The 23,429-nt window shown below is 36.9% G+C and overlaps 3 protein-coding genes across 6 annotated transcripts in view; 2 read left to right on the top strand and 1 right to left on the bottom strand.

Moving 5' to 3' along the window:
* Window positions 1-7,202, top strand: part of Sytbeta (Synaptotagmin beta) — a 124,301-nt gene extending 117,099 nt beyond the window's left edge. For all 3 annotated transcript variants that reach the window (XM_076421037.1, XM_076421038.1, XM_076421039.1), the window contains exon 10: window positions 1,732-7,202. In XM_076421037.1, coding sequence (XP_076277152.1) covers window positions 1,732-1,917 — 186 coding nt within the window. In that variant the 3' untranslated portion in view covers window positions 1,918-7,202. The remainder of the gene's footprint in view (window positions 1-1,731) is intronic.
* Window positions 7,203-9,463: 2,261 nt separating this feature from the next.
* Window positions 9,464-13,584, bottom strand: LOC143207491 (mitochondrial disaggregase). The gene is made up of 10 exons (XM_076421036.1): window positions 12,484-13,584; window positions 12,363-12,415; window positions 12,109-12,298; window positions 11,760-12,010; window positions 11,299-11,389; window positions 11,015-11,222; window positions 10,800-10,932; window positions 10,505-10,717; window positions 10,103-10,400; window positions 9,464-9,821 (listed from the first exon to the last, which is right to left on the bottom strand). The coding sequence occupies exons 1-10, from the start codon at window positions 12,836-12,838 to the stop codon at window positions 9,676-9,678; spliced, it is 1,938 nt and encodes a 645-aa protein (XP_076277151.1). The 5' UTR covers window positions 12,839-13,584; the 3' UTR covers window positions 9,464-9,675.
* A 156-nt stretch (window positions 13,585-13,740) lies between these two features.
* Hsc70cb (heat shock protein 70Cb) lies at window positions 13,741-23,311 on the top strand. 2 transcript variants are annotated; one of them, XM_076421034.1, is made up of 12 exons: window positions 13,741-14,103; window positions 15,000-15,198; window positions 15,748-16,104; window positions 16,189-16,510; window positions 16,737-16,992; window positions 17,195-17,325; window positions 17,403-17,680; window positions 18,271-18,378; window positions 19,735-19,860; window positions 19,946-20,185; window positions 21,530-21,820; window positions 21,898-23,311. In XM_076421034.1, the coding sequence occupies exons 1-12, from the start codon at window positions 13,988-13,990 to the stop codon at window positions 22,078-22,080; spliced, it is 2,607 nt and encodes an 868-aa protein (XP_076277149.1). In that variant the 5' UTR covers window positions 13,741-13,987; the 3' UTR covers window positions 22,081-23,311. The 2 variants fall into 2 exon arrangements, with proteins under 2 accessions (XP_076277149.1, XP_076277150.1); XM_076421035.1 differs by lacking the exon at window positions 18,271-18,378 and having other exon boundaries at window positions 13,742-14,103.
* Window positions 23,312-23,429: the final 118 nt, after the last annotated feature.

The following is a 23,429-nucleotide window of genomic DNA, read 5'->3' on the forward strand; positions in this document are numbered from 1 at the left end:
CTCAGGATTCATTTTTGAGAACCAGAGGTAGTAGACCAAGTTAGTAGACTGAGGATCTTTGAGCAATTATTCATTTTTATTCACATGTTTGTGAAAATCATAATAAGTTTACTTTCCATATGTTTATTTGTAGTGGGTGATCAAATTAAGAGAGCCACTTGCACAAATTGACAACTTTCCATTGACTCTCTAGGTTGAAATATTTCGTACATTATCTCTGCAACTTTTCTGACAGCCGATATACATATTTAGTTTTGAATCCTTTGCCTTGTGATTTCTTTAATAGATAGATCAGAACTTCATCGTTGTTGATAATTTCCTACACATAATAGCATTCAATGAGATATCTTATTAAAATATCTATTGCGCGAGAAAGTCGTTAATCTTCGTTCTTGGGGTTCCATTTCGTGCAAATTTTATTAATACACGTTCATAAATACTAATTGTGGAAACACGAGCGGTAAAGTGGAGAACGGAATTCAGAATATTCACGGAACGTTTCTGTAATTCTGCGAAATAATTAGATCTTACTTTCAACTGGGAATTATTGCAAAAAACAATTTCTATTCCTCTCCGAGGGGACAAATTTTACAACGATCGTTGCAACCCGGACGTTTATTCGATCCGCATTTTTGCGCGAACTGCCTCTCGACGGAAGGACTTTCCGCCGGCGTAATTAGCTCGGAAGTGCTTCTTAACATTGGATTCAAGGGAAACATTTTATCTGCATCTATGATACATCTATATTGTGTACATAGTCAGATTTTGCTGCGAAGCTAGTCCCGGTCCGATGAAAATTATTATTTAATTCGAGAGCTCCAGAATCGATGCGCGTGACGAAATTCCGCGCGACGCGACGCAGCCGGTCAATCACGCCTCGTTAACGAGGGGAAAAGAACGATCGAGAATAAAAGGGAGAGGCAAAAAACGAGGCATTATCGGCACGAGAAAAATTTCATTCTTAAAGTTTATGTCGCGGAACGTAATTTCCTCCTCTATCTTCCTTCTTTTTCCGTTCGGCATTTTCCAAATATTAGAACTTAGAACGCAAATTGCGCCGGAGTTAATTTCTTTTCCGCTCCGCTGATGGCGGCGTTTAAATTTTTATAAACCCGAATCTCGAGGACGGAAATTTTGCGGAAACCTTTTCTTCGGAGTCCTGCACAAGTTCCATGTAATAACATTGTGGCATAGTTTTTAGATTTCTGTTTTGTGATGAATATATACCGAATAATTTTCTTCAATTATTTTGTGGAGTGTAATTAAAAAAAAAATTTCAGCTATAGATTCACGATTATATTGAATACATAAAAAGTCTGAAAAGGCACGATTGTTTTAAGATAAACCGCAAGGCAAGGTGTAGAAACAAAACGGATGTGCTGCTTTCTGACAAATCACGCTCATCGAGAAGCCTGTAACACGCTGACTGCTGAACCGATACAAAAAATTCTATAAAATCGAAATTTAGTTAATGAGATAAAAATTGTAGAGTTTAAGATCATCGATAAAGATCCGAGAGATCCTAGAGATTCCTAAAGATCCTAAAGGTTCCTAAAGATTCCAAAGGAAAACTAAAGATGAAAGGCTTAAAATTAATTTTCAATAGTGAACAAAAAGAATTGCGTGATCCACGCATGATGGACGTTGCAGTCAGTGTGTTAGGTAAAACAACGTAATTCTGACTAGAGCAAACTATACTAAACCGACCATACTAACCACAATTTCCAAAAGGTGCGTGTGATGGACTCGAGCAACGAATTGATCGGTGGCAGTGAGATCGTGGGCTCCTGCATCATCGGGCCCACAAGCGGCGCTATTCCAGGCGTGGAGAGTAGCGGTAGCCAAGGACGAGAGCACTGGCACCAAATGACTCAATCTCCAAGGGAGACCATTCACATGTGGCACACGTTGCACTAAATCGTCCATCCAGAAATCCGTGCGGCCGTTCGCCAGGAAACAAACACCCTTAACACAGAACAAAAGAACGGAATCGTTCTCTTTTTCTTGTCCAAAGAGAAACAGAGAGAGAGAGAGAGAGAGAGAGAGAGAGAGAGCGGTGCTGCGGCATGCTGCAGGCGTACAATCAGTTTTTGGATAAAATAATCTGTAAACAGTATATGTAAACAAAAGTAGCCGTGTTATATGTGGAACCGCTTCTATGGATGTACTCTCGAAACCACTAACTGGAAACGAAAACCACGAGCACCTCGTGTTACCCACTGATCGATGTCTCTGAGCCCCTGTTAACCCTCTCGGTCCTGGAGAGTAGTTGCTCTACGTTGAACGATCACTGTGTTTTGGGGGCGACTATGCTCGTCCACCACCGCTTGCTGTGCACTGAAGGTAACTGAAGACACCCGACCGAATTTCGCTTTGCTTAACAATCCTAACTGTTGTGAGATATATTAATACCCCTATTTACTACTCTTTTAACTATATACTTGAAGTTCTAAATAATCTCAGAAGTCGCTTGTTCCAGCCGTAGTGATTTTTTATTGCATTTCATTCAACAAATAATCATTTATTTACATTGCTGCAAATTGAACAGTCGGAATCTGATGCTAAAACGTTTCGGTAACCCGGAAACCTATTAGCAAGCTTTTCAATGGCTGGCCTCCGTCAAAAAGAAACTTCATAGATTTTTTTAATATCTTGAAAGAAATATTTGGATTACATTTCTTCTTAGCCACGAGTCATAATATTTTGAAAAGTGTTAGATGATCATCGGTAAGTGACGTGTTAATTTAAGATTGAAAAGCTATCCCTAAACTTTAGAGCCTAAGGTGTCGGTGAGCTGGCAAACACGTGTACGAAAGGGTTAATATTCAATTACGTCTTTTCGTGGCTGGTCCACGATCTGTATGAATTATTATACAATCGAAGAGGAGCTCGTTCATCTAATGTTGATAAATGGTTGACAACTAGACTGCGTATTTTATGCATTTATTAGCATAGCAAAACTGTGAACTATTTTTGATTCATTAAAATTATTAGGAAGAGGAATGTATTTTAATGTAACTTCTATGTTTTATAATTAACTTAGAATATGTATATTTTGCATAAAAGACCGCAGTCTACTGATAACAGGGCCGTGAACTTGGCCCGATTTTGTTGAGCTATTCACGCGCTCGACGACTGGCGACAAATCTGTTGTCGCGAGCGGTTGTGCAATTCTAACACAAATATTACTTTTACTTCTCCAATCTAGTCTTTGACGATGGATTTATTTGGCAGCTTTGTTGCCAGTGAGCGCCTGATTTGAGGTAGTACATGCACTTCGCGCAGAAAGAACACTCTTTCTGTTACGTTATTTGTCCTGAAGAGGGATTGATTACCCTTACCTGATGCAAGGAAATTTGTGTAACCTGGTGGTACAATTCTGAAACATCTTGAAAATACTGGATTTTTATTTTTCGGTCTATCCTTTGACTGTGATTTTCATTTGGGCGCGTTTTATTTTCGGATCCGGCTTACACAATCACCGAAATGATTACTCATCAGTAACTACACAACCGCGATTAACGGTCACATCGTGTGTAGCAACGATAAGAGAGACACGCCATGCTTCAGTTTACACGGAACAGTCCCAATTTTCGTCGAATTCCAGATAAAACACGTTTGATCGATACCATGCGCGTCGCAATATTAGAATTCTTTCCTCTAGTCGTCACTCTTCTCCTGTTATTGAGAAGCTAATGCGCAATTTTAGTCCGTTTCTTTATAATATTTCTTTGATGCCCGCGGCAGTATGCTGCCGGAAATATTTATTGCATCAGTGGACTATCTGACATGGTCATCTCTTACGCCACACTTTGTATTAACACTTTAACTACCGGAAGCCTCTTAATAGGTTCTTTTACAGCTGCGCTGTATCTAAACTTTTTTTACGATCCCAATGGCTATCTCTGTCCTTTAGTACATTAAAAAATGTTCCATCTCATCGTCATACTATTAAAATTTTCTTTTTTATTTTACGTGGCGATACTGTTGAATATCATTACCACTTATTTTATATTTTTATACAGTAAAAGAAAGACCATTCGCAATTTATTTTGGAATCTATTTTAAACAGTGTTCGTTCTTGTACCGTATTTGTCTAACATACAAATTGATGCAGTATTGAACAATTCATTTAAAAAAAGATAATGAGTTAATTCAGTCGTTGTTAACGTAAACATCAAAGTGTCGAATCACTCAGTGGCTTGTAAAAACGACGAAATAGTTTTGCTAAAAATCTGCGAACCATTTCAAACTTGAAATTAGCAATGTATCGAACCGAAGATTGAACTAATCATTATTTTTGGAACATCCTGCATCCTGATTGATCTGTACACGTACCCAAACGTGCACTCTAGGCCTAAGTACAACGCTACAACACTGACCTGAAGAGTAATACCGCAAAACCGTGGTGCACACGGTTCCCAGTGAATCGAGAGCCTAAGAACGGTCCCTCACCGATATTGTATGTAGCATGACAGCATTTGTCGCGTTGTTAATACTGTCGATACCATATAGTCGGGTAATTGACGCAAAGCAGCAACAAAGAATGCAAACCTACTACTAGTACCGGTAGCACATCCGGTTTTCGGTCGGACTGGAATCGTTTAGAAAAGTCATAAGCGTCAAACGAGTTTTTCACTAAGGAGATCGTGTCGTGTGGACCGTTCCCGGACACGTTTTTGATAGATTTCACGCGTTTTTACGTTCCTATTTCGCAGAAGATGTAGGCAAAAGATACCTAAACCAGTTCTCCATAGTCTCGAGTCTGATTTTACAAACCGGGAAAGGAGAACCTGAGAATATTTCCGACCAAAGTTCGTCATATCAATATTGTAATACTTGATCATTTCCAAAGATTCTCCTGGAGGCTTAGATCTATTTAATTCCTAAGTTAAGGGCTCGATTACGAAACCTGCCGATCTATCGAATATTTTTCAAATTGCTGGTGAGTCGCAACGATTTTGCGTTTCAGACTCATTGGCGACGGAGAGGAAAAGTGAACATGAGCGCTGCGTAACTTGTTACTGTGGAAGCAGAGGATATAAATTAAATGTTGATGATCGTTAAGTATGTTGAATAACTATCATATATTATATTATGAATATAATCGCAGGCTGCGGCCGCCATTTCTGCCACTTGGGGCGTTTATGGCGTTTTTGGAGGACGCTTTTATTTGTTCTTCTTTTCAACTGTTATACTATTTACATTGTTTCTAAATGTGCTAAATGACCACTGCATGACCAAAGCTAAAAACGAATAGCATGTTATTTAAAAAAATGGAGATTGAATTCTCTAAAAATCCTCTATTTACATAAAAGTATCGTGCAATTTTTGAAAATCTTTATCTAATTTTCTAAGAATAACACAGACTTCGGGTGACCGAAATTATGGTCGTAGCCTGTGCATACTATAAGTAATGACTACGTTAAAACGTAAGAACTTACTGAAAAGTTGTAATGGTTCGTTGGGAAGAAACGCTTAAGTTAAAAAGCGTGGTCCGAATCGTACGCTTAACTTATTACTTAACAGTATTTCTATTATATTCAACGCGCCACGAGAATGCGCGTAGTATTTATATTAAAAACAAAGTATATATGTGTGTATATATATATACATCGCCTATATATATACAAACATATTATATAAAGATGTTCTTCTTATATGTATGCCGTGTCGTATATACAATCAATTTGGGTGTCTAATGAAACGTGCTTTCAACATACCGAAAGTACTTATCAGGTCTTATCTTCTTATACTTATTAATAATAGTACCATTGACGATTTACACTGCTGCCCGGCAAGCATGTATAATTTTCATATAAGTACACCTCGAAATTGAATATGGAGACAGTTCGAGAACTTTCTTATAAACTATTGTAAGCTATGGAACAGAAATTTAACAAACTTATATTATGATAGACAAGAAGATGGAATATAACTGTTTGAAAATGATAAACTTCTTTCACGAAGAAGTCCAACAATCATTCTTGTGTATAATAAGAAAGTAATCATTTTTGTTAACCCCTTTTTATCTGATAAATATAAACATTTTTCATGACTGTCTAATACCTTCTATTTTTTCAGAAACGACACTTGCGTAAGTTTTCTTACGTTTTTAGTATTGCGAGAAATATATTACAGTCACAGTGGTGTACTTGAAATAGTTCTAAAAATATAGGATGTCTGGAATAAAGACACCAGTTTGTAATCTGATGGAAAATTCAATCTTGAGCTAACATTTTCCAATAAACACATATTATTGAAAAAGATTTTGATACCGTAACGTATTTAATTTTTATTTAGAGGTACTGACAGCTCCCATGAGAGAATAAAAATTCTGAACCATTTTTGTAATAACTCGAAATTATTGTGAGTAAAAAAGAATTCATCAAATTTAATTTACAATTTCTTAAATTTCCAGGTATAATACAAAGCAGTATTATAACTTCTTAAGCGAGTCTATATCTTATCACTAGGTTTACAGGACGCGTCAAGATGACGTATTCTAAAATTTTTAATTTACGATTATTGACAATGAGATTGTAACTATGCATCCATGAGGAATTATTCAATAAATTTATTCCTTTGGGCTTATATTATAAGAAAAATTATATGTGTAGTAGGAATTTGGATAGACGTCATTTTTATAAAATAATAATGTAAAATAGTCACTTTTAGTGCTCCGTAAACCTAATGCTATCTCAGAATTTATTTTTCAATCAGATTTTGAATCAAAACGGTATCTTTATTGAGAGGAACACCTTGTAAGCATAACAACATAAAGTTCGTATCTCCACATTTGCAGGAATACAAAGTGTCAAAACTTTCTGTGAACGCCATGTTTGTATCGTGTTTCTACTATCGACGGTCGTCTTCTACCGGTAACCTGAGTGGTTTTTAAACAAACAAGACATCTCCTGTTGTCGGACCTGAATTTGCCTTGCACTAACGGCGAACCAAAAGCAAAACGGCCACCGCGAGATGGCTACAATTATCGTACAAACAATGAAATACAATTTACAATGTTACTAGCCAATCGATGGTCAAGGCAAGTTTTCCGAGTGTTTTTTCGAGGATGTTCCTTGTCTAATTGCGTGGTAAAGAATGTACAATGTATCCTAAATGTGATGTGTAACCGATATTTTCTTGTAATGTATCCTTATGATTCGAATAAAAATAAAGAATCCCATATTTCCGTCAGACCCACCCGCTTTTCACTTTTGTAGGAAATTAATCTATTTCGCTATATACAGGGTGAGGCCGGACGGGTGGTACAACAGAGCAGGGAGTGATACTACATGTAAAAAATAAGTCGAAAAAAAGGAATAACATTTTTTTGTTTGACGCTTCGTTTTCGAGAAAATCGAGTTTGAAAATGCAGCGAATACACGCGCTATTGCATATGAATCGTCTGACGCGTCTGACCATGATTAACCAATTCTACTTTGTGTATATAGTACTACAGTACTACAGCACGCGAACCTAATATTCATGCGTTTATAAGGGTAGGCGCACACTAGACCGCACCGCGACCGCACGCCGCCGCGCCGCCTGTCCGGCACTGTACGCCAACTTCGCGTTGACGCCGCGCCGGTACTGTTTTCCGCACACTAGACCGCACCTGCACGGCACCAACACGGCACCAGCACATTCTGTAGCCAAAACTATTGCGCGGTTATTTCGATTTTTCACGTTAGAAACGGTAACGACGCGACGATCTGTTAACAACGTTATTGATTGCAGTTTTTATAAAAGCTTTTACCGCTCTTATCCAAAACTTGGTTTTCAATGTTTGTTGACAGCTCGACGATGGGATGAAATACTATATAATTTTACTTGAGGTATTGGGGTATCCAATAAGTGATGCGGTTGCTTCAATTCATTCTTTGATCTGAACTCTTAAATTTCAATACTTCAAGTCAAATTATATAATATTTCATCCCATACCAGATTATCATGTACATATAATGAAACATTTGATTTGGTGCTTCGGATTGGTTAATGGACAGATTTTATTTTATAATTTATATTTTTAAAAAACAACAATTTCACTCGTGGTACAAATTATTGATCAAAATAAGAATATTTTACTTTTGAAATTAAATATATCCTATTTGAAATACTATTTTTTTAAGCCGAATAAACTCTAAAATATTGAGCAATATTTGAAATATTTATTTCGCCAAACATTGCCCACCCGTGCGTGCAAGCTTGCAACATCGTAAGCGCGCCAGTGGCCCTTAAAGTGTACGCGTTCCCCTTTGAAACTACATAAAAGAAAGTCAAACCGTCGAGTTAAGTCAAGTAAACGCTCAAATAATTCATTATGTTTAATTTTATTGTGTTTTATATATGAGAATACAATATACCTTCAAACTAGTGGGTTATCAAATCATTTCAACGAAAAAATGATTACATTAGTTTTGTTGACAAAAATCGATTTTTTGCATAATCCTGAGGTCGTAGATTTTTGAGACCAGATTTGAAATCAGCATGAAAAAATGTACAGGAAATGATGTATAGCATGTTAAAAAGAAATTTTTTCCGCGCGTGGTATTGGGAAAACTGAAATTTTCTTGAAATTGTGCAAGTTTAACGAATTTATTCAAGGTTAAAAAACGTTTGTACCATAATCTCCATATTTCTCCCATATTCTGTAAAGTTTCAGCTTTAATTTTTAAAAAATTTCATTGCTCTATCTCACTTCTATCTTCTTCGAAAGTTCTTTGATTTTGTCGCCGATTTCGTCCAAATTGCCCACTGTTTGGCGTCGGCGCGGCGCGGAGCGGTGCGGTCTAGTGTGCGCACATTTTCACGTAGCGGTACGGAGGCGTACTGGCGCTGTGAAGTTGCTGTTAGGTGTGCGCACTCCCATTGAAACTAATAGAAGAAAGTCAAAACAGCGGAAGCGGGCGGTCAGCGTGCATTCGCGGTGCGGTCTAGTGTGCGCCATTTTTACATGTAGTATCACCCCCTGCTCGGTTGTACCACCCGTCCGGCCACACCCTGTATATCTATACATATACGTTAGGTGGAAGGATGACTGGTATGGACGATAAATGAGAACAACTATTGACGGTGAAGCCGTCCGCCAAGGGTGCGATTTATTAAGAAGCTCTAAGTACTGAACGCTCCGAACGTCATTGGATGAGTGTTCGCTCAGGTCTTAGGTAAACTCTAGTCCTAAGGACTAAGGACACCAGGACACCAGGACACCTTGTTGTCAGCGTGTTCGCTACCTACACCCCAACTGTGCTCTGGATTTCTGAAGGGTACGCGTCGCGCTGTCGAGCCGCACGCTGTCCACTCTCGACGTTCGCTAATAATTCGATATTTCATACACTTTCTTTAAACAAAAACAAGAAATTGTGTGGACGATGCAACAACACTCGTTTACAGGTTGTTAAATGTTTTATAACATACAGTCTCAATTTACAGTCCGTATTAAGAATGAAAAGAAGTATTACAAACTTACTGTGTTATGTATTTCTCTACATTGCGGTAAAGGGAGTATTTTCTTTTACAAAATATGTTTCGCGATCGATGTACGTATCTATATACATAATAAATATTATTATTAAACTAAGACGAACCAATCTATAAATGTATTAAAAGATCATCTATAAGTTCTATGTTCAACAAGATTGTACATCGTAAAGAATTATTCACAATATATTAGAAAGACGAATTTACATTTTTCTTGAAGTTGTCTGCGTCAGCAATGTCGACGAAGTCCTTCAAACCTTTCGGTCGCACAGATAGGGTTATGGTCGCGCCGTTTTCGTGCCACTTGGGTTTCAGCAACACGCAGCATCCTTTTCCTATGTATCGTCAAATACTTTGTTAAAATGTAATTAAGGGGATATTCTGGTTTTTCATCTTCAATAAATCGAGTTTTTTGCATTTTCTTTAAGTATAAGTGTTATATGTAGAATATGTGTGCAAAAAGATTTGCTTGTACTCGTAAAATTAACGTAGTTATAAGCCGTTTATCGGTTGCCGCAATATCGCAAGTTCTAATTGACCGATAGACTTGAAATTTTGAATGAATCTTCCTGGAAAAAATCCTAAAAGTTTCCAAAAAAAACGGTTTCGAACGTACCCAATTGGCCACGTTCGTGAGCAGCGGCTAGCTGATTAACAACACGTCTCTCGACTTCATATTTAATGGAACGTGCACCGTAATGCGTGTCGTATCCATCTGCTAAAATCGAGAGGACCTCCCTGTCCCACTTCAAATCGATCATGTGCCTTTCCTTTGCTCGCACCGCCCATGCTTCCAATTCTTTACCAACTAGTTTGATAAGTTCTGATCGAGAGAAAGGCAGGAAATAAACAATCTCGTTTATCCTTCCCAGAAATTCATCCCTTCGGAAATGAATTTTCAGTATTGGTCGAACCTAAGGTACGTGTAATATTTTTAACAATTCCAACATTGAAATATCTGACTAAGGATATACAAACAGAAAAATAATACATATATCGAATAAAAATTAATGCGCACCACTTCGTCCTTAAATTTACGGGATATTTCAATATGCTCCGGCGCCTGATCTTCGTCGGAATTCTTATCTAACCTTAGGTTTAAAACTCGTTGTGCTTCTTCTCTTAATTGTATTGCGTGCTCGGCAATTACTTCGCTCGCTAAATTTGATGTCATTATAAATATCGCGTCTTTACATTGAATTGTTTTCCCTTTACCGTCTGTTAGTCTTCCCTGTAAGAGAATAAAAATTAATATTTTGGTAAGATTCTTGACCTTGTATACCAGTATGTTGTAGTATCAAAAATGTTTGTACTTCATCGAAAAGCTGTAACAGGACAGTCAACACGTCGGGATGAGCTTTATCGACCTCGTCAAAGAGTACAACAGCATTTGGACGCTTTTTCAAAAGTTTTGTTAGCTGCCCACCATCATCGTGACCCACGTATCTACACTCATATGATAAGGTAATAGAATATTTTGGTAATAGCAAGATAGATTATAGTGTAGATATGATATAATTATATATACCCAGGTGGTGCACCAATTAACTTAGCCACTTCGTGTTTTTGCTGATACTCGGACATATCTAATCGGATAAATCCATCTTGTTTATTTTTGTGAATGTATCCAGCCAGCTGCTTTGCCAATTCAGTTTTTCCAATACCCGATGAACCCAAGAATAAGAATACCAACGGATGTTCTTCGTCTATCCAGCCATTTTCTTTTCTCCTGATAGCTACAAATACACAGAATGATCTAAATATATAATCTATTTCTAAATAATTTTCATTACTAAATGAAATAAATCATACTAGATGCCACAACTGATATTGCTCCCTCTTGACCAACAATATGTTGCTTCAGGCGTTGTTCTAACGGAAATCTACGACGTTCTTCTATTTCCTGTTTATAATATTTGGATTAGAAATGATATCATATACATAGAACTTAGGTCCGCTGTACACATCCGTTTTTTTTAACGTGCGGTGCGGCAATTGTAATTGCAGTCTGAAGTGCTATAAGTTAAATTAGGCAATGTGTGTGTGTACTTTGTACCTTTGTTTTAAACGCAATTGCGGCACATTCAGTTGCAATGTTTGTCACAGTTTACGCAAACGCATATACGGTTGTTAAATACACGATCATATATCGGACAATGCACACATTTGTCATTTCACCGAAAATTTTTAATACCGGCAACGCAAAAACACTGCACGTTAAAAAAGCCGGATATGTACAGTGGGCCTTGAAGTTCTAATTTAAACAGACATACTTTCTCCTTCAGTATTTCGTCATATTTGATAGAATACTTTCTGAGCATCTCTTTAAGCTCTCCATCTTTAGCGTATTCTACAGCACGATGGCCAGATTCATTTTCTATTGTTGGATCAGCTCCTCCATCCAATAATGCTTTTACACAACTTTTTGAATCTGCTAATACAGCATAGTGTAGAGGTGTGAAACCTTTAAAAGTAGCCCTATTATTCAAAACATCTGAGAACTCTGTTTCCCTTATTGTCAGTACTGAAAATTTTTGGAGAATTTTTATTTTGCATAAAAGTCTGCAGTCTATTAATTACTATTATTAATTGATTTATTATAACTTCTGTTTGGAATCTTACCATCCAATGAGTTTAATCTCTTCTCGATGGCTGTTTTATAAACATTAATGAATTCGTCTCCAGCATTAACATCCGCTCCCTTCTTTAATAGAACCTCTATAATTTCTAATTTTTCATTAATAGCAGCAACATGTAATGCTGTCCAGCCCAACGAATGGCGTAGATTTATGTCAACACCTTCTTTTAGACTCTACAAATGAAACTTTTGTTATAATCATATATCGATATATAGAAAAATCCATTTCCTAACTTACCCTTTCTAGATCAAGAACATGGCCATACTGTGCAGCCCGAAAGAATCGTTTCTCTGTTTAAAAGTATTTATTGAAAGATGATGTTCCCTTATGTATAATTCCTAACATAAACAGTACATACCTCGCTGTGGATTCTGTGCCTCGCAGAGGACTATAGTCAATCCAATGCCACTTAATAAATATCTTAAGTTATTGTTGCATTTCTTCCTGCAGCTATTGTCATACTTATTGAACGCTAATTTCGTTGTTGTTAATATAGACTTATAATGGCTCGTTATAATTATATCTAGTAACTTGTACAGCGGATAAAAATGTTTCTCCAATCTCCAACATATTTGTGCATAACCTATACTTCTTTGGTAACAAACATTTTCGAGTCCACTGTTTTTCTTAAGATTTAGATTGCTTAACAACGAATCCGAATTTTTCAAGGGTTTCAAGCGTAAATAAACCCACAAATTGCATAAACGTGACATTTCGTATGTATGCTTGATAAATATATATTATTCGCACGCTTGAACCATAAGTTTTCTTCTCAGGAATAGGAATTAACACATTAATACTACCAAATACTAAATTATTGAATAACTGCCAATATATACCGATACGTCGAAAGATTCACATTACATATACATTTTTCATTTTTCGTATTTACGGAAAACTCCGTTTTATGTTGCATCCTCACATGTTAAGCACCACTACTTACAAGATAAGCATTGCGTTTGAGAATACTGTATTATCATCACGCAATAGGAACTGCAAAGATTATACAAAATATCAATATATCTTAGAGTATTTATTTATATGTAATACAGCAACTGGGACGGAACGATTGTTCCCAATTGTTCCATATTTACATATAAATACAAAATCTATCAACTATTCACATGTAGGATAAAGATTGATACAACGTTCAACGTTTTACAAAGAGAAATTCGTTCGGTTGTTTATACTTGAATATCGGCGATTGTCGTGAAAGGATTTCCGATTCAAACGTGTCGAATGTTCCGCGAACGATTATCTAAAACGTTTGAATATTCGTTTCACGACCGACATGTTGACGAGTAAACCAATCATGCCGATGCGCGATCCACGCTATATATAAATTCGAAATCGCTCTAGAAAGAATAGGTGAAAGATGTACAGGAGCTCGATTAAAAATTGTCTCTCTTGTAGAGCATAAATTTTCGGATCCAGCGGAGTCCTGCATAGGACTCACGTTTCGTATTGATCCGTTACGTGCGATCCTTCCAGAATGAACACGCAGGGTACTCGCGTCGAATAGATTCCGGCGCATAATTCCAGAATGTTCCAGAGCCACGGATCGACCAATCAAGTACGTGTACCGCAGCGCCATGATTGGTGAATTTTCAGCAGAAGTTAGCAGAAAGAAGTAATCGCAGTCATCGTGCGGAAGGCATTTCGTTTAGTCTGTTGAGTGAGTGGAGCTGAGAATCAAAGTGGGATCGTGAGTTCAATATTCACGTTCGAGTATAACAACGGTGAGGCCGAACGTTCGGTAATTAGTCAGGAACTGTTCACGAGGACGAACATCGAATACACGGTCTAATTTTGACGGTTAACTCAGTGTCGCACAGAATACGTTGTATCAGCCTCTATCAGCCATGGCTGCTATGTCCGTAATCGGAATCGACTTCGGCAACGATAGCTGTTATGTGGCCGTAGCACGTGCCGGAGGCATCGAAACAATAGCGAATGACTACAGTCTACGAAGCACACCGTAAGTTTCCTTTCGCTCGTGTAATCGTTTCCTGATGATTTGCATAACGTTAAAGCGCTAACCGGTGCACCCCGTGTGCCGGCCTTCGCACTTAATCGCGAATTCTTCGATGGAAATTTATTTGACGCAAAATGAAAATCGATCGATAAAATCGAAGGGCTCGTTGTCACCGAAAATCCAACGTGGACCCGGCCCGTCGATTTTTCGATCGCTACCATTTATGTACGCAACGTTTTGTCTATTTAGGTGTGTGTCCCCTGCTTACTTTCACATGACTAACACAGTGGACAAAAAAAGTTCATCGCGTAGTCGTGTGATCGATGCGCTATTCTTTTTCCGTCTTATTCAAAATCTGATATGACCGCGACACAGCCGCGATTTGCCATCGATCTATGAAGGACGTTTTTAGAGAGAGTGTTATCAGTGTCAGGAGTTATTGCACCTGCATTTCATCCCCGTGGAACAATGAAAATATTACGTGATTAAAATCTTGTGTGGCCAATTTACCGCGATCCACCTCGGAACGGTAGTTTTATTTAGTAATTGAGACTCCAAATAACGAATTCAAGAGAACACAGATAAAGTTGTGTGTTACAATTTACCGAACTTGTCTAATAAACAATGTCATCTGATTTCATTCGATTTGAATGAAATAACCTTGAGTGCTATATAGAATGTTCTAATGATGTTATCTGTGAACGATAACAAGTTTACTGGCTTGTAATATGTTGATCTAATTTCTATCGAGCCTAAAAATATATAATTGTGTCTATGGGATTATGTCATTATTGTTGGGTCATTATACACAGCTTAATTAAAAGTGACACAAATTTGTTGCACTTGAACTTTGGAAATGTATTGTTTGCTTTTGAACTAATGAAAATTATTGTTTTTAGATCATGCGTGGCATTCAGTGGAAAAAACCGAATTCTTGGAGTGGCAGCTAAGAATCAAATGTTCACTAACATGAAAAACACTATTCATGGATTTAAACGACTGTTAGGTAGAAAATATAATGATCCTCAAGTACAACATGAACTCAAGATGTTACCTTTTAAGGTAACTCAGCAGTCAGATGGAAATCTGGGTATACATGTAAGTCTCTATTCGTCTTTTTATTACTGTTCTTCTAGTATCAATAATTAACACTAGGTTTACAGAGCACTGAAACTGATTATTTTACATTACTTTATAAAAGTAACGACAATACATGTATCCAATTTTTTAGCCATTTTTTTAGAAAATAAAATTTGTTTAATAATTCCTTATGGATGTATCTTTACAATCTCAATAATAGTATATTAAAAATATTAGAACGCGTCCTGTAAACTTAGCGTGAAATAGAAACTCATAAAAATAACTGTAATCACATAATAACAATATTTTGTTTTGTGTAATTCTATTACTACTTAGCTTCCCGGCCTAATAAATATTATTACCGTTGTTTTCAATGCGACTGGATTCAATAGTAATCTGGGCATGTCGCCAGTTTTCTCACATTTGTGGAGACTCGTATTTTATTTATATCACTTTAGAGCAGTTATATTTGATGAATCATATTGACTGTACTTTATATACTATGTACAATATTAATAGTAAAGCTTGTATGTTGGAAGACTGTTTACACTCATTCATGAATTGCAGGTACAATATCTAGGAGAAGAACACACTTTTACACCTGAACAAATCACTGCAATGTTGTTTACAAAATTGAAGGATATATCTGAAACAGCTCTGCAGACTGTTATTAATGATTGCGTTATATCTGTTCCTTCATATTACACACAATCCGAACGTATGGCATTGCTGGATGCTGCGAGAATCGCGGGCTTGAATGTCCTCAGATTATTCAATGAAACAACAGCTACTGCTTTATGCTACGGTATCTACAAACAAGATTTACCCGCGTCCGAGGCACCTCCGAGAAACGTGGTTTTCGTTGACTGTGGTTATGCCAGCTTACAAGTGTGTATCTGTACATTCCACAAGGGAAAACTTCACGTGAGTATTACTCGGTTTTTTGTTTAAATGTAATCCATGCATAGTTGTGTTCCATTTTTATTTCTAATAAAACATTCTTTTTAGATGTTAGCGAGCGCTTCTGACAGTCAATTGGGCGGAAGAGATATAGATGCTATTTTGGCTGAACAATTTTGCAAAGATTTTCAAACACGTTATAATATTGATACACGGTCGAGTCCACGTGCTTACTTACGGCTACTAGCAGAAGTAGAGAAGCTGAAGAAACAAATGTCAGCCAATTCAACGACACTTCCTCTGAACATTGAATGTTTCATGGATGGAAAAGATGTACATGGCACTATGAAACGTGCAGACATGGAAGCAATGTGTGCACATTTATTTAAACGAGTGGAATTCACTTTGCGGAAGTGCCTTGAAGACTCTAGTAAGCTCATTGGCCATGTGTTAACGAAATTAACTCTTTGCACTCCAAGCTGTTTTAAATCCAATACCAAGACATTTTGCGATCTAGAATATTGTCATTGTATATGATTTACTTACTTTTATGCGTATGAAATTTATTAGTTAGTGATGCCTCGGTGTAGCCATTCAAGTGCTAAGGTTTAACATAAGGAAGGTAGTTTACTAACTCGTAACTTGTTCTTTTGCAGAATTGAAGTTGGATGATATTCATTCGGTAGAGTTAGCAGGAGGTTCTAGTCGTGTTCCGGCTATTAAACGATTGATAGAAGAAGTCTTTGCTCATCCTGTATCTACTACATTGAATCAAGATGAAGCTGTCTCGAGAGGTTGCGCACTTCAGTGTGCAATGTTAAGTCCTGCGGTAAGAGTTCGTGATTTCTCTGTAACGGATATTCAACCATATCCGATAACAGTTAAGTGGAGTACTCATCAGAACGAAGATTCGTACGTATGCTTTACATAATGCACTTGAATAGTTTATCAAGAACTAGAGATGTGCGAGAACACCCGATGCCGGACCCGACATTTTCAAAAACTCATCCCGATTCCGAAAAAATTCTCGGTCCGTCCCATCCCTACCCGATATTTTCGGGTTCTCGTACATCTCTATCAACGACACTATCCTAAATTATTCGTACTATTTTAGTGAAATGGAAGTATTCGGGCACAATCATGCTGTACCGTTCTCGAAGGTATTAACATTCTATCGATCAAGCCCGTTCTCACTCACAGCCAGTTACACTGTAGTGCCACCAACATATCCCCAAGATCATATCGGTATGAACTTGATTTTTACGTGTTGTAGCAGTTACTATAATTATTTTGTACATCTAACAACAATATTCATCTTACAGGTACGTTTGTAATAAAGAACGTAAAGCCGACACCAGAAGGGGAGTCTTCGAAAGTGAAGGTGAAAGTCAGAATAAATTTGAATGGAATATTCACGATCACTTCGGCGTCGCTCATCGAAAAACGTGAGCTTTCGCAACAAGAGAAAGACGAAGAGGAGAAACAACAGCAGCAGCAACAACAACAGCAACCGAAACAACCGATGGATGTGGATCAACAGGCGGAGCTAAAAGATAAGCCTGATCAGGAAGCACAGGCTAACGAACCGCCAGCACCAGAGGTACGTATATGCATGTGACCACGTTCAATTCTTTTCTTTTTTATAAAATATGCATATGTAAGTTATGCGGTAGCTTATCTGTAATAATAGTACATAATATTTCCCTTTCAATGTATTCATGAAATTGTGCTAGCTATATTTCTTCTTCTTTAATTGATCGATAGAGGTGTGCGAAAACCCCAAAATGTCTGGTCGAGAACTGTAATATTCTCCAGAATCGCGATATATCAAATTTAGTAAATATTTCTTTACAACTTAATCCAAATTTCCTCAAAAATTAAATATTGATAAGAATTTTATATAAAATTAAATTTATTAAATTTGAGAATCCCGAAATTTTCGAAAAGCTATCCCGACCCGACATTTTCGTGTTCTCGCACGCCATTACTGATTAACGAGTACAAACTCTGTCAAATTGATTTGATTTGGAAAGAGACGATTGGCGCTTGATTAACACATGAGTTACAACATAACAAAGTTACCACATCCATTTTATCCGGGGAGAGCGAACTTCATATATAGAAGTAAAATCAATTCATTTGTGGTCACGAGTGTCTGGTGCATAACTATGTGAGTTTGTTGCGGTTTAGGTGAGCATGGATAAAACGCGACGGAATTCAGATGCTGATGATGGTGGAAGAGGTGCGTGGGGTTCTGGCCCTTCCTACTCCTCCAGGATTCTCTCTTGGTTCAGCTCGGTACGCGACACACTATCATTACTTGGACCCATATGCATATGTTAATTGAAACATATGCAATGATTTCCGACATTTGTCTTAGATCGTTGCATTGTTGTAATTCGTAATGGCTACACGAGTATCGTTTATGCGTGAAGGTGATACATACATATATATATCTATATCTATATTTATAGATCTTTTATTTCTTTCATCACGTCAGCATCGTCAGTCACTTGTTACAAGATCACTGTGACTTTACTACAGCTCAAATATCCTGCATGATTGTAATGAACACGCGTTACAAACGACACTGCAAAACTTCTGCATATATTCTTTTATTATTTTCAAGTAAAAATATTCCGTATCACACATGCAATAACATACATCTCTATGCGAACGGTTGTAAAAATCGAGAACTCTGTGAAACGTAATTCCTCTTCTAAATTCCTTCTCTCATTTTTGCGAAAGGTTCAAACGATTTCATAATGTAGGCAAATGTTGAAAAGTATGAAAGTATAATTGTACAATGTAAATTGTGCATCGCCGCAGAAACGCATTATTTATTAATCGTAGCTCATATTTAGTGCATGGCATTAGTTCCGTTCAGAATTCTGAAACCTGTGTCGATTTCTTCTGCAAACTCGACCGATTCTAGTCGTAGTAATCGAAGCGTTTACCAAAAATCAAAGAATGTTGATCACATGACGATTGATAATTGATTAATGCAAAATGTTTAGAAAATTACGAATCCATAACGTGTCACAATGCATATGGGTCCAAGGTACAGCTGTGTCACGCCGTGCTGTCTTGTCTTTGTTCTGTTGTTCTTTCCACTGGGTCGCAGAAGGAAAAGAGACAGTGATTTTCTAATGAGTTCGATAGTTGTCGGTGTTCCAAACAAAATTTTCGGAATGCAAGCAATGCGGTTCCGATTTCCAATCGATGTTGGAAACGATGATTCGATAGAAGAATTCATATGTAACAGATACAAAGTATTGATGCATTGAAAACCACGTATAAAATTGTGCCTAACTCTCTCTCTCTCTCTCTCTCTCTCTCTCTCTCTCCTATATATATATACATATTAACATATAAATTCTGCTCGTATCTATTCTCACCTGACTTCTAATTTACTTCTGTGTTCTTGCATCTTACTGATATTTCTTTTAATATAAAATACACCTTTGTTGTCCTTGTTGTATACCCTGTGGGTAAGTGATTGGTAAAAATCGTGCAGAGGGGAAAGTTGAGAAATTCAATTTATTTTAAATGTTACGTGTTTTGTATATACATTCTGTAACATGTTTATGCAAACAAAAATAGCAACGAATTGACGAATTATATAGTTAAATTTTATATTTCGTTGCTTTTTAGGGAGACGACAAGGGCGAAGACGGTAAAAGTAAAAAGAAAATTCCTATTCGTACCATCGATTTGCCCTGGGAGACACACGGCTTCGGTCTTCCTCAGCAGGACCTGGATTCTGCACAAGACAAAGAAGTATGTTACGCAACTAATCACAGGATGACGCGTTGATCTCGAGGTACTGTTTATCTTTCTAATTGTTGTATATTTTGTATTACAGTGTAAAATGATCGCCGCAGATAAACAAGAGAAAGAACGCATTGACGCCCGCAACGCGTTGGAAGAATATGTATACGACTTGCGCGCAAAATTGTCGGAAGAAGAGGAGTTAGCGACATATGTTACAGAGGAGGACAAAGAAGCACTTTGTCACACACTAACCGAAACTGAAGATTGGCTCTATGAAGAGGGTGAGGATTGTCAACGACAAGTTTATGCGGAACGTCTACAGCGTCTTAAAGTGAGTTTCAACGTTTCAATCGGTAATCAGAGGTGTGCGAGAACCTGAAAATGTTGGGTATTCTATGGCCAAGACGGATTGGGAAGACAGGGTCGAGACAAGTTGGGTTCTTGAGAAGATTGAGAAGTAATCCCCAAAAATCTCCGATACATACGAGAACCCATACCGATTCCGAATAAAATTGTCGACCCGACATTTTTGTGCATACCTCTAATAACACTGTCCAACAAATTTCAACTTTTTAAAAGTATTTCAATTCCCACTATGCGATTTTTATAGAGTTTCCCGCGCTGATTCCGAATCTGTTTTTCATTTTTTTTTCTATACGTCCAGTTTTTGAGAAAATGGAGTTTAAAAAAAAGACATATTTTTCAACTTTAAACAAATATTGTGATGTTATTATAAAATATATTGAATTGTTCTTTACAGCAAAAGATTCTGTAGACTTTCCCGAATACAGTGATATCCAATATTAATACATTATGATTGTTTACACATGTTTAAACAATGATTAAAGACGGAGAGACACCACTTTTGCACCAATTTTTGCGGATATTTTCGAATTTATCTCAAAAAAAATAAGGGTCCAGTGAAAAATTGAACTATACCACGCGAAAGAGCAGACTTTTATCTTGAGAAACCCCCCTTTGAAGTTTGCATGGTCGACGTTTTTTTCGAACCAGAAAGCAAAATATCTTCGCCCGACATGAGTTATCACTAGTGGCGCTCACCACCAGAACGGTCGTTCGCCGCTCCGTATCCCGTCGCTGCGCCGTATCCCGTCCCGAGCGCCACTGGCGGAAGTCATGTCGGGCGAAGATATTTTCCTTTCTGGTTCGAAAAAAACGTCAATGTCGCAAACTTCAAACGGGGGTTCTTCAAGATAAAAGTCTGCTCTATCGCGTGGTATAGTTCGATTTTCCGCTGGACCCTAATTTTTTGAGATAAATTCGAAAATATCCGCAAAATTTGTGCAAAAGTGGTGTCTCTCCGTCTTTAATCATTGTTTAAACATGTTTAAACAATCATAATGTATTAATATTGGATATCACTGTATTCGGAAAAGTCTACAGAATCTTTTGCTGTGAACAACAATTCAATATCTTTTAAAATAACATCACAATATTTGTTTAAAGTTGAAAAATATGTCTTTTTTTAAACTCCATTTTCTCAAAAACTGGACGTATAGGAAAAAAATGGAAAACAGATTCGGAATCAGCGCGGAAAACTCTATAAGAATCGCATAGTGGGAATCGAAATACTTTTTGGCTGTTGGACAGTGTAATTAGTTATGAATATATCAAAGTTTATGTTTGCGAAAATACGTCTTCGATCACTTTCCAGGCACAAGGCGAGCCAATCAAGGAGAAACGACAAGAATTCGAAGGCAGGAACCAGGCAATGGACGAATTAGCGCATGCATTGATGGGAGCGACTCGGACCTTGGATAAAATTAAAGAAGTGGGCGGAAAAGATGATAAATACTCTCACATAACGAAAGACGAAGTGAGGAAGGTTGAGGTGGCTATAAATGAGAAGTGGAGATGGTTAGAGGTTACACGTATGAAACTTAAAGGTGTACCTCGCACAAAGCCAGTAGAAATTACTATCGCTCAAATACGTGCAGAGAAACAGGTATTTGAACATTTTAGTTACTATGCGCATAATTTTTTATGCAGTTTTGCGGTTTTAGCTAACTTCCTTCTTTTTAGGCGTTGGATAGTATTATCTTACCAATTTTTAACAAACCGAAACCTAAGGTCGAACTTCCAAAGGAAGACAAACCAAAGGATAAAAATGCTGAAGATCATCATGAAACTAATCAAAACAATCGAAGCGATGGTCAGCCACAAGCTAATCAACAACGACCACAAGAAGAAATGGATGTTGAGTAACACTCATCCCATTTTATGTTTTAATACTATTGAATCTATCATGATTAAAATAATGAAAATTATTTCATCATACAAGTCATCTGTAACATGTCACAAAGCACCTGATTCGTCTGGTTAGCGCATGCGATTGTTTCGTTTTCTTTTTTCTTTCACTGTTACTGATGTGATAAGTTGCCCTATTCAAGGACAAACTATCATCAATTCAAGTATATTGAAAATTGAAGAATTTTTTGCTCGATCGTCATTAAGGAAGATTTCATATGTTCCTTTTACTATATGTTACAACATTGTATAATGTTGAAGAAAAAAATTGACGCGTAATAGAGAATGCACTTTGAAATTCATCTAGAACACATTTGTGATTCGTTTTATTATACCTTGATAACAGGAATCTATGAATGATTTCTCTCGTAGGATTGTACATTTCCCATGCTGTTTTAAACAAATGGTTAAAACAAGACTGTACAGAATTTTTTTTTTATTGGAAGATGCAGTTCCTTATTTCACAAAAACCACTGTAATCCTTTCGATATTAAAAAATTCTACAATTTTTAATATACCAATAGGGAAATGTATAACAAAATTTTTATCAGCGGAGTACTCTGCAAGAGGTCCCTGATTTCATTGCCAGTAGAAAGATTTAAGACAAATGCTAAGTTAGAGCTAATGACTAAATTAAAGTGTGAAGTAGTTAATATCGCTGGCGATCTTATGTATTTAATAATACAATAAGCATTCATTCCAACATTTCCCAGGCCGACAGCAAACTATCCTGTCACACAAACTTCTGTTGCATTTACAATACTTAAATAAATTAATATTTCATTAACGAAGTTTATTAAGCTTGTAGGATTTGTTTCGCTATGTCAGCAAAGTGGCATCTGTATAGGAGCTGAACAAGTTCACTTTATATACATATTACGATATTTTATTTTTTAAATGCTATAAAATTTTGATGACATGACATTTCTAAACAAACAAAATTGTAGTTAGGTATATCGATGTACATACTAGCGGTTCATAAAGGTAAAACTATTTCCTTCCTTATATGCTGTGTCATGGAAAATAGAAATAATTTAACATCAGCGTTCGAGAAATGCATTACTTTTAGTTCTTATAATTTTTCTAACGATTTTCATTGGTACCAAAATGAATGGTATTCTCACCTTGTATATTAATTACAATTCGATTATTATATTTATTCTGTATAAAAGAGAAAACGCAAAAACTACGTACTGCTGTTCATTGTCTTTTGGGGGCGAATCTGTATTCAGTTTATTTATAATTGTTTCTCTTATATTTTATATTTTCAACTTAAAAATTGTTTCTGTGTTTATTAACGAGACTAA

Source organism: Lasioglossum baleicum, chromosome 3, assembly GCF_051020765.1.
Source record: "Lasioglossum baleicum chromosome 3, iyLasBale1, whole genome shotgun sequence".
NCBI classification, from domain to species: domain Eukaryota; kingdom Metazoa; phylum Arthropoda; class Insecta; order Hymenoptera; family Halictidae; genus Lasioglossum; species Lasioglossum baleicum.